The 11,959-nt window shown below is 39.5% G+C and overlaps 1 protein-coding gene across 1 annotated transcript in view; it reads left to right on the plus strand.

The window, feature by feature from the left end:
- Positions 1 to 11,936, plus strand: part of LOC138945551 (transmembrane 9 superfamily member 2-like) — a 44,778-nt gene extending 32,842 nt beyond the window's left edge. Inside the window, exons 12-18 of the mRNA XM_070316999.1 lie at positions 404 to 461; positions 799 to 856; positions 1,764 to 1,923; positions 2,403 to 2,554; positions 4,258 to 4,369; positions 5,342 to 5,513; positions 7,798 to 11,936. Coding sequence (XP_070173100.1) covers positions 404 to 461; positions 799 to 856; positions 1,764 to 1,923; positions 2,403 to 2,554; positions 4,258 to 4,369; positions 5,342 to 5,513; positions 7,798 to 7,865 — 780 coding nt within the window. The 3' untranslated portion in view covers positions 7,866 to 11,936. The remainder of the gene's footprint in view (positions 1 to 403; positions 462 to 798; positions 857 to 1,763; positions 1,924 to 2,402; positions 2,555 to 4,257; positions 4,370 to 5,341; positions 5,514 to 7,797) is intronic.
- Positions 11,937 to 11,959: the final 23 nt, after the last annotated feature.

The following is an 11,959-nucleotide window of genomic DNA, read 5'->3' on the forward strand; positions in this document are numbered from 1 at the left end:
TGCTTACTGTGTGTGTGTGTGTGTGTGTGTGTGTGTGTGTGTGTGTGTGTGTATGTGTGACGGAGTGATTGAGTTTGTGTTACTGTTTGTCGATTTCTTACGTGAGCCTTGAAGGCTTCGCCTCTTGTTCTGACGGTGATCTCTTATCATGTGTCTCACTTCAATTATCTGTTAAACGGTACTTTGTTGTTTTTGTTTTGAAGTTAGTCCCTCTTTAGGGTGAGGGCTGGATATAGAAAAAGCAGATCACTGCTTTATCTATTACCCTTGTTAGATAAGGAATTGTCATTGTCATTGTCTTGTCCCACTAGCCCTGAATGAAAACTGAAGAAAGAAAATATAGAGGAATAAAATCAAGTTTTACAAGATTTTATCTTCATTCATTTTCCTTGTTATTGTGCAGGTGCTGTATGTTTGTCTTGGAACACCCTCAGGTTACATCTCTGCAAGACTATACAAAAGTATGTGGTTCAGTATTTGTTGGCGAATTATTTACTCAGTCGTTTTTTCTCACTTCCATTAGTTTTACTTCTTGATAAGTTAAACGTTAAACAAGATTAGGAATTCTTCTTGATTAGATGGTCATGAATGGGTTTCTTCTGTTAGTAATGGTTAATATGGGTTGTTTTGAGGACTTGACTAAGTTATGACTACTGTCATATTAATGTGTCTTTGCTCTGTGAGTGTTCATAACCACTAATTGACATTAATTGCTGGAGCAAATAAAATGACATTTATGACAAGAATTTCTGACATTTGTAACAATAATGATAAATAAGAACTTTCATCCTTTTGCAGTGTTTGGCGGAGAGAAGTGGAAGTCCAATGTAATTCTAACAGCCTTCCTCTGCCCTGGGTGAGCATGACATTTTCATGATTTGTGGTAGACACTGACGAGCTTACTTCATGACTACTGTTTGACATGGTACACCTGTATGACTTGATTCTGTTTACCTTTGTGCAAAAATATGTATGTTGGGGCATACAGATGTGTATGGACATGAGCCTGCATACAGATGTGTAAGGACATGAGCCTGCATACAGATGTGTGTGGACATGAGCCTGCATACAGATGTGTGGACATGAGCCTGCATACAGATGTGTATGGACATGAGTCTGCATACAGATGTGTGGACATGAGCCTGCATACAGATGTGTATGGACATGAGCCTGCATACAGATGTGTGGACATGAGCCTGCATACAGATGTGTATGGACATGAGCCTGCATACAGATGTGTATGGACATGAGCCTGCATACAGATGTGTATGGACATGAGCCTGCATACAGATGTGTATGGACATGAGCCTGCATACAGATGTGTATGGACATGAGCCTGCATACAGATGTGTGGACATGAGCCTGCATACAGATGTGTGGACATGAGCCTGCATACAGATGTGAATGGACATGAGCCTGCATACAGATGTGAATGGACATGAGCCTGCATACACAGACGTGCTCAAGACATGGAGTCATACAGAAAGTCATGGTCACGCATTTGCATGCACACATGTGCCCCCCCACACACACACACACACACACATGTGGTGTTTTAGAGGATGAGGGTGACATGTTGATTTCAATACGTTTAGTTGTCTCATGTCCTGAGAGATTGGGTCCGCATAACTTTTGCTTACTCTTGTTGCATGATGATGCCTTCTATAGAGCTCTTGTTGCATTTGTTTCTTGGATCTTTTAGGTTGGCGCTCTACCTCGTTAGATTATATTTTGACATTGACACATGCTGGTATTTGTTGAAGCGTGGTGTTTGGCGTGTTCTTTGTGCTGAACCTGGTGCTGTGGATCAAGGGGTCCAGCGCCGCCATTCCCTTCACCACCCTCATCGCGCTGCTGGCCCTCTGGTTCGGCATTTCTGTGCCTCTCACTTTCGTCGGAGCCTACTTCGGCTTCCGCAGGAGGGTAAGTAACTCTGCTGTGTTGTCAATTCTTCTCTTTTGGACCCCTGTGAACTCTTGGATATGTCTTAATTTTGTCTAAAAGTTATGCATTTGGTACTCTTCTTTAACCATGATGCTTCCGTATTTGTTTTGAATGTCGGTGCTATACTGGTTATTAACTTTTTAATTTGTAGACCATGAATTCAGTATAATTAATTGAAGAACAGGGTGTTGGCTTTCCTGGTTGCTTCAAGAACAGAAGTATAGATCAGTAAATGATCTAACTTTTTTCGGAGGGAGGGGGGTGCCTAAAATTGCCAAAAATTATCAAATTTGTGAATAATATCCATGAGGTTTGTAGCTGTTGTTTTTGGTGGTGATGGTGATTTTACTGAAAATTGCCATGAACATTCACAGCTGAAGTTTGGCTTCTAGGGTGATAGGTATGGTATCGTAATTATGCTAATTGAAATTACATTAAGATTTAATTCATGCTTGCAGCCCATTGAGCACCCAGTGCGCACCAACCAGATCCCACGTCAGATCCCCGAGCAGTCGCTGTACACACGGCCGATGCCTGGCATCGTGATGGGCGGGGTGCTACCCTTCGGCTGCATCTTCATCCAGCTCTTCTTCATCCTCAACAGCATCTGGTCAGTCCTCGCACATAGAAGAAAAAATATATATACAGTGGAACCCCCCTTTTAAGACCAACAATGTGAGAAAACCAGGTCCTAAAAGGGAGGGAGTCTTAAAATGGGGGTAACATTACACAGCTTATCAACACAACATGTGAAAAAGAAAGGTCTTAAAATGGGGGTAACATTACAGAGCTTATCAACACAACATGTGAAAAAGCAAGGTCTTAAAATGGGGGTAACATTACACAGCTTATCAACACAACATGTGAAAAAGAAAGGTCTTAAAATGGAGGAAGTCTTAAATTGGGGTCTTAACAGGGGAGTTCCGCTGTACTGTGTTTTTGTTGCGAGTCTGTCGCCATCATTATCTAGCTGGAGTATTGATTGAAAAATTAAAGAGAATACATTCTAGTTGCCATTTGATATACGTTATAATCATTTAAAGGACTGAAACTGCTTACCACAAAATGGTACGCATCTCTAGAGAATAACCCAGATGGGGATGAGGGTAGATGCATTATGCCTTGGCCAGGCAAGGTTACAAGATACTCGGGGAAGAAGGAATTCATAACTTAATCCTTTGAGGATTTTCTCAGTTGTTGAAGATTCTTTGACATTTCACTTCAGGTAATAGGTAAAAGCGTGTGAGGTATGGACTAATTTCAGTATGTTATGTTATCAGTATGAGCTGGTAAAAGCATGTGAGGTATGGACTAATTTCAGTATGTTATGTTATCAGTATGAGCTGGTAAAAGCGTGTGAGGTATGGACTAATTTCAGTATGTTATGTTATCAGTATGAGCTGGTAAAAGCATGTGAGGTATGGACTAATTTCAGTATGTTATGTTATCAGTATGAGCTGGTAAAAGCGTGTGAGGTATGGACTAAGTTCAGTATGTTATGTTATCAGTATGAGCTGGTAAAAGCGTGTGAGGTATGGACTAATTTCAGTATGTTATGTTATCCGTTATGAGCTGGTAAAAGCGTGTGAGGTATGGACTAAGTTCAGTTTGTTATGTTATCAGTATGAGCTGGTAAAAGCGTGTGAGGTATGGACTAAGTTCAGTATGTTATGTTATCAGTATGAGCTGGTAAAAGCGTGTGAGGTATGGACTAAGTTCAGTTTGTTATGTTATCAGTATGAGCTGGTAAAAGCGTGTGAGGTATGGACTAAGTTCAGTATGTTATGTTATCAGTATGAGCTGAGGTGGAGGAGGTTGGGAGCACATTTGAAGGGTATCCTGTAAATTCTGACATTTTCTTTGATATTCGAAATTTAATTCGATAGGGTTCAGTTTAGAGGAAATGTGGAACAGTTGTGACAAGGGGTCTCTTAACAGAAGATATTTGTTAGATTTACACTAGATTTTTTTTTCTCCGGGTAACCCTTTCTGGATGGCTTTGTATGTTTGAAAGAAAAATACACCACTCTGCATCAAAATAGAAAACAAGTACATGAAAATATTTAACCAACTCTGCTGGTAAAACAATTATATTTTTGTGTGTGTATATTTCCCGGAAATTATAAAGCGCTCTGAGCAGGGACCCTTGATTCGTGCACTCGAGAAGTATTAATTATTATTATTATTATTATTAAATTCATTGAGAACTGTGTATGTAAATGTAGGCAGATGTATTTCAGTGTGTTTGTGTGTGTGTGTGCTGCAGGTCTCACCAGATGTATTTCAGTGTGTTTGTGTGTGTGTGTGCTGCAGGTCTCACCAGATGTACTACATGTTTGGGTTCCTCTTCCTGGTCTTCATCATCCTCATCATCACCTGCTCCGAGGCCACCATCCTCCTGTGCTACTTCCACCTATGTGCCGAGGTAAGGCTTTGGTCGGTGTCGTGCTGGTTTAGCAGTGTCGCCGTCATACATAAATCCTAAAACAAATAGATTGGCAATGTTCCAAAATTCAGAATAAAAAAACAAGCAAGGTATGTTGTAGGAACGTTTTATTGAGACGAAACAATATGATACAGTCACTATGATGACAGGTGCAACGTTCTAAAATTCAAAATGAAAAAACAAGCAAGATATGTTACAGGAACGTTTCATTGTGACGAAACAATACGATACTATGATGACAGTTACAAAAATGTAGATTAGCTTACTGCAAATGTTGTGCTGGATATTTCTTCTTCTTCTTCTGCGTTCGTGGGCTGAAACTCCCACGTACACTCGTGTTTTTGCATGAGTGGAATTTTACGTGTATGACCGTTTTTACCCCGCCATTAAGGCAGCCATACGCCGTTTTCGGAGGAAGCATGCTGGGTATTTTCGTGTTTCTATAACCCATCAAACTCTGACATGGATTACAGGATCTTTTCCGTGCGCACTTGGTCTTGTGCTTGCGTGTACACACGAAGGGGGATAAGCCACTAGCAGGTCTGCACATAAGTTGACCTGGGAGATCGGAAAAATCTCCACACTTAACCCACCAGGCGGCCGCTGCCGGGATTCGAACCCTCGACCTTCCGATTAAGAGGCCGGCGTCTTACCACCCCGCCCGTTGTGCTGGATACTGATATGTTGGCGTCTTGTCTACCTGAGAAAAAAATAGATAACAGTTTGGATGGATTGCTTGTAGACAGGGCTACAGAATTGAAGTAAACGTTTGATTGTGTTGACATACATGACTACAAAAGATGTCTTTAAGGATTGCCTGTAAACAGGGTTGTAGAATTGAAGTAAACGTGTGATTGTGTTGACATACATGACTACAAAAGATGTCTTTAAGGATTGCCTGTAAACAGGGTTGTAGAATTGAAGTAAACGTGTGATTGTGTTGACTGACAGGACTACCACTGGTGGTGGCGCTCATTCTTGACGAGCGGGTTCACGGCTGTCTACTTCTTCGTCTACTGCATCCACTTCTACTTCACCAAGCTGGAGATGCAGGGCAGCGCCAGCGGGTTCCTCTACTTCGGCTACACCTTCATCATCGTCTTCTGCTTCTTCTTGCTCACTGGTCAGTTTGGCTGTAGAGTAGTCAGTGTGTTTGAGGGTGGTATGGTCGTGTGTCTCTTTTTGACGTTGTCGAGGAATTTTGGGGTAGCTCGTTTTAAAACAGCTTTTCAGGAGAAGGAAAAAAATGATCAGTTTTATTGAGTCACTTGAGAAAAAGTGACTCTATGTAATCGGTCAGTGTTAGTCTGTCCGGCCGGCCGGCCGTCCGTCCGGCCGGCCGTCCGTAGACACCACCTTAACGTTGGACTTTTCTCGGAAACTATCAAAGCGATCGGGCTCATATTTTGTTTAGTCGTGACCTCCAATGACCTCTACACTTTAACGATGGTTTTGTTGACCTTTGACCTTTTTCAAGGTCACAGGTCAGCGTCAAAGGAAAAATTAGACATTTTATATCTTTGACAAAGTTCATCGGATGTGATTGAAACTTTGTAGGATTATTCTTTACATCAAAGTATTTACATCTGTAGCCTTTTACGAACGTTATCAGAAAAACAAGGGAGATAACTAGCCTTTTCTGTTCGGCAACACACAACTTAACGTTGGGCTTTTCTCGGAAACTATAAAAGTGACCGGGCTCAAATTTTATGTGAACGTGACTCCCAGTGACCTCTACACTTTGACGTCTGCTTTGGTGACCTTTGACCTTTTTCAAGGTCACAGGTATGTCTTGAAGGAAAAAAATTGAAATATCATATCTCTGAAACTATTCATCGGATTTGATTCAAACTTTATAGGATTATTCTTTACATCAAATTATTTACATCTGTATTGTGTTGTGAATAGCAATTTCTTCCTGTCCATCTGATGCCTCATATAATATTCAGAACTGCGAAAGTGACTCGATCGAGCGTTTGCTCTTCTTGTTGTAAAATAGTGTTTATATTCTTTCCTGGTATGGATATAAAGATAAAAAATTATTAAATCATGTATTGTTTATTACACATTAACATGCTTCCATTTGAAACTTCGAGGTCTTCATCAGGGATTGACGCCCGACAAAAGCTAATTGAAGCCCGACGGAGCGAATCGACGGAGGGCTTCAATTAGACTTTTGGAGGGCGTCAATTCCCGATGAAGACCGAGAAGTTTCAAATGGAAGCATGTTAATGTTATTGTAATTCAATCTGACGACGATCTCTTTCCTGCTTTCATGCGGTTGTAAACAGACAGAATTGGTTCTGTTCTGTTCACACAGTACTTTCAGTCCACCTACCTGCAAGGGTCAAGTCCCAAGAAATATGTCTCTGTATTCCTATCGTATCACTCTGCTCCTGTTTTGTTTTCTTTCACACACATTTTCCCTTCTTTTTTGACGGGTTTCTGGACAGCAAACTCTAAAACAAATTCTTTTCATCACAAAAGCGATCTTTGGAATTGACTGACGTAGTCCGGAAGAATTCATGCATCAACTTACGTCACGTATTCGACGTCATCACTTCGCATACCTTATGGTCTTGGTATTTCGTTGGCCTTCATATTTCCTACTTGTAAAATGACCCTCAAAGCTAACCGAGACTAGTTGAGGCTGTATCAATGCGCCTCGCCAGCAGGTTGTTAATGGATTTTTTAGCGAGTGGTTATCGACAATTAATGACCGGTAATTTTTAATGAGTTGGGGCATTCTGACCAATCACAGGATCTGTTTCATTAAAACGCAAACTTGATTGAATTACAATTGTATTTAAGAGAACATTTTTTATGGAGAATAATATACTTTGTCTAAAGCACAAAAACATTATACAAAAAAACGCCAAGAATAGAGTCACGCCAAAATTCCATGACGACGTTGATTTGAAACCCTCTGGTATTTCAATATTCCCCTTGATTTCTAAAGACGAAGTTCAAATATAACTCTGTCAGGATTTTCAAGCGGTGTGGCAGAGTAAGGGCCCCTTTTACTGATGTAAGCATTTCAAAGCCGCGAGGCGAAGCAACTAGCACACTGGTGACCAGCTTCAACCTGCCATTGTTATTGACAACTAAGTCTGATGTGTATGTGTATCATAGGAGTTCACGATTCGTTGCAGCAATGATCGCTGACCTACAGTGATTGCTGACAATGTGTCTTGACCCAAGTCACGTGGGTTTGGCTTGAGGTCACGTAAATTTAGGAAAAGACACATGCTTAACAATCACTGGCTCACTGAATATTTCAAGAATCTTTGTGGTATTAAGATTGTGTTATCAGAAGAAGAAAACAATTGTATTTTTACATATTCATTTTATTATATTTTTGTCAAGTCATGATAGTGACATACATACATTTGTTTCTCTTTTCCCAGGTACCATTGGCTTCTTCTCCTGCTTCTGGTTTGTGACCAAAATCTACAGTGTAGTGAAGGTGGACTAGAGGATCACGCTCCAGTGGTCATCAGCCAACTTCAAGGATGGGACTCTGTGGTGTGGACACTTGAAAGAAAGAACTGGCTGGCTTTGACAGCCACTAACCAGGCAGAAACGCAAGCAACACGAGAAGTTTCGTCAGCATGGATCTGTGCTTCTTCAAGTTCCACATTTATTTTCATTATCTACATCATCACAAGTCCCTATTTAAATCTGCGCTCCTTTCATTTTATTCTGTGGGAATGTTTTTTTCATTTCGCTCTATGCGTAGTTGGTTCATGCACATTGAGATCTTGGAGATTTATCGTGTGTAAGCATAAGTTTTTTGTTTACGTTTTTTTTTCATTTGATGCTATGTGTATTATCTTGTTTGTATTTTCAAGAATTTTTAAAGTGATTTTTGTGCTCATAGAGCTGTTTTTGTGTGAAAGTCAAGAATTTGTAACATAAAGTTCCCTGTCTTATTGAAGCGTTTAACTTCAGGATAGAGTTTCAGGATGTTTATTGGCGAGGAATGGCCTGTCGTTGTTGATAATAATAATTAAAGTTATCCATAGCTTGTGATGGATTTAAAGGCACTGTCCTTCCCCTATCACGACACGAGAAAGAATGTACATTGCATTCAATTTGTCACCAGAAAGATTTATTTGAGTGGTTTCAAAAGATGGTTGTGTTACTATTTCTATTGCTGTTTTCAGAATTTTTTTAAACTTCAAACATTCAAGAAATGTGTCATACTCAGTGAAATATTGTGTCGAAGATGTATGGATACTGACTGCGCTTATGATAATTCTTTTATGGTTTCTGTCAGTGTACTCTGTACCGCGTTTAAAGTGCCTAAACACTTCATTTGGAACAAGCCATGCATCACTCTTTCAAATGTTTGCTAACTTTATCAAGTCACGACTTGCTTCTGTTTATCACCACCATATCATCCAATATGAAACGGTTTGACTGAAGAAATAGATGTACTACATACCACAGAAAGGAATGGTTAATGTTAGAAACGGATGAATGTGGTGAACCTGTACATAATTAAGTATCGCCCCGCTTATATTTTTGAATGAATGTTAGGTAGTGAGTTCCACAGGGTCCACTCCTGTTGACGGAGGGTAGTGTAGAACAAAGGCTAATGTACTTGGGCAAATGTTGACCTGTGTGTGTGAATTCATGAGTTTGTGTGTGTGTGTGTGTGTGTGTATTCATGAGTGCATGTGTGTGTATTTGTGAGTGCGTGTTTGTGTATTCGTGAGTGCGTGTGTGTGTGTGCACGCTGTGATCTCTTTGTCAAATGAAGGAATGATTGGACCAATCCTCAAAGAGACGGTGTTTGCTGCCGCATAATTTACATTCTACTGTAATGCGTTTCATAAGAGGAGATGCTTGAGAGAAAGCGATTCCCTGGGTGATGTAAATATTATGTGCAGTGTATGTGTATGCGCACTGTCGGTATACCTGTCCCTTGACATGAAGTTGTCAGACTGTATGTAGGTGGGTAGCAATTTTGGGGGAGCTCTTTCTTTGTGGTGATATTTGGCAAGACACTTGAGTATTTCTCACCTTCACTGTGATGCAAAATGCACAAATCATAAATAAAAATCAATCCATAATTGTGTCAGTTTACAGTGTCCTGTCATTATTGTAGGCTTTTCTCTTGGAAGAATTTAGGAATCTGCATTGCTGGTACTGTATATTTGTTTTCTTTTGTATTCTTTTGCATTCTAGGGGGGAGATTACATTCAGAATTCTAGTGTTTGTTTGCTTGATTCTTGTGGGGGTTGAGATTCAACAAAGATCTCATTTCAAAAGACATAATTTACCACTTTCTCAAGCTAATTTCTTTTTGAAGTAAAAAAAAAACCAAAACTGAGTGAACTAGTAACACCCACCATTTGAAGGTTGGAATGTCTAATACTTTGAAGAGACCTTTGTTGGCAAGCTCAAGAATGATTTTATTTTTACTCGCTAATTTTCCATTTCGTAGCAAGTAATTGAACAACAAAAATGGTATACTTCCCTTTGGTTATTTGATCAAGTAATTGAACAGATCTCTGTATTTTCTTGACATTGCTCTTGTAACAAAATTAAAACTGCTGTATTTATGTTGTCGTTGATTCTTTTATTGTGTTGGATGTGTATGAGCAGTAAACTTTGCTTGAAATGACACTGTCCAAAGCTGTATATATTTGAATAACGTGTCACCATATGTGGGAGAAATGTGTGGCTGTTAAAAGGAAAGCCTTGTTGATGCTCAGCCAAGTGGTTAACATGGCTTGTGTGTGAAAGAAGCTTGGGAAGATTTTATATATATATTGTTGATTGTTTGATTGTGTTGATTTATCATTTTCCTTGCCTGGGACACATGCAGTTGCTTTTTCTGACCATATGTTATACACAGTTCAAATGCTTATTGTGATGTTAACAGATATATATATATATGGGTATGCATTACTGGCACATGGGTAAGGTTAACATCCTGTTTAAATGATAACACCTTGTTCAGAACCTCTGATAGGTGATTCTGTGTATGTGTTCCAACTGTTGTTTACCCACAAAATTTACCTGTAACAGAAGTTCCAACAGAACAACTACAAGCTAGCTTTCCATCGCTTGAACGGTTGAAAACGACGTTAAACACCAAATAAAGAAAGCCTTCCATCGGGAGAAAGCAACCCGTAATTTCTGAGAGAGAAAAAAAGAACAAATGAATAGGGTTAGGCGTGCAAGGTACTGGAGGAGTGGGAGGGTGGAGGATTGCAGAAAGGAAGAGAGATTTTGTTAAAAAAAAAAATCTAAGTTAGCTCCTGGGAAAGCGGCATTTGGCTGCCTAAATGGCAGGGGTTAAAACAGTCAGACGCGTAAAAGCTGTGGGAGTTTGAGCCCATAAACGAAGAAGAAGAACTTGGTAAATTTAGTTCTGTTTTTATTTTTGTACGCTTTATAGAGAATAAAGCCAAGCGACTGCAACAATAACACATTTGCTGTGCCCTCGTTGTCGTTTGAGACATTTTGTCAATGTTTGACTTTAGCAACCTCTAGCATAGAGTACATGAGATTATGCATATCTGTACTGTATCTCAAATTTCTTGTTTGGACATTTGCCTTACAGCACACTTACTTTAGTTTCACGAACAAGCTTTTTTTTTGTTCTTGCTGTAGATGTATACACTTTATTTACCAAACCAGTAAACCACTTCAAACGTATTGAAATGTAGATTTGTTAAAATTATCCTTTCCTGTTGCTACTGTTCACCTACTTACTTCTACAGTGTTAAGTTCATAACTGAATGCCTTCTACTGTCAACCATCTTCTTAAAGAAAGTTTATGCTTTAAAAACAGTACATAAGTATTAACAGTGCAAATGGGAGGGGGAAAAGCTAGCTTTATTTGAAATTGGTGTGCATAAACCAGCAACATTACAATCACTTCATATCAGCTATAGTACATGCCAGAGGGCTCAAATTATGTTTCAAAGATTTTGTGAAACTTTGAAGCAATAGAAATAGTAACACAAACTTTGAAGAAGACTTGCAGAAAGTGAGCTTCTTGTTACTTTTTGGCGAAGCAAATGAAAGAAATCAGTCATAAGAGTTGTCAGCTACAAGGTGCCCAATTCATCGTTTGTGTCACAGCATCAGTTAGAAATTTGTTGACGTGGTGGTTTCGTCATTGCTCAGTTAATTGTCATCTAACTGCCAGAAGTTCTGTGAAGTTCTTTTAACCTTTATGGGATGGTGGGAAAGTTTACACTGTTGTTTTGCATTCAACTTTCTCATTCTTGTTGTAGTATCACAGTGTCTACTTAATGCACAGTTCAAAGTGTTATTGGTGTTGCGCTTTTCATGCTGAAAGTTGAAGTGGTGTTCCAGTTTACTCATCGGTTTTTCAGAAACATGGTTTTTCCTCTTGTACTGTATTCAACATTTGAGGGATGAGAGGGGTGAATGCTTTTATCTGGAGTTCCATAGTGATTGGATAGCAGGCTTCTGATTGTCACTCAATTATGGAGTCTTTTATCAATTGTGGACCTAAAACAATATTTCTGTGGGAGTTTACAAAATAAAAGTTAAAAACAAATGTGTGTGTGTGTCTGTGTGTGT

Source organism: Littorina saxatilis, linkage group LG13, assembly GCF_037325665.1.
Source record: "Littorina saxatilis isolate snail1 linkage group LG13, US_GU_Lsax_2.0, whole genome shotgun sequence".
Classification (NCBI taxonomy): domain Eukaryota; kingdom Metazoa; phylum Mollusca; class Gastropoda; order Littorinimorpha; family Littorinidae; genus Littorina; species Littorina saxatilis.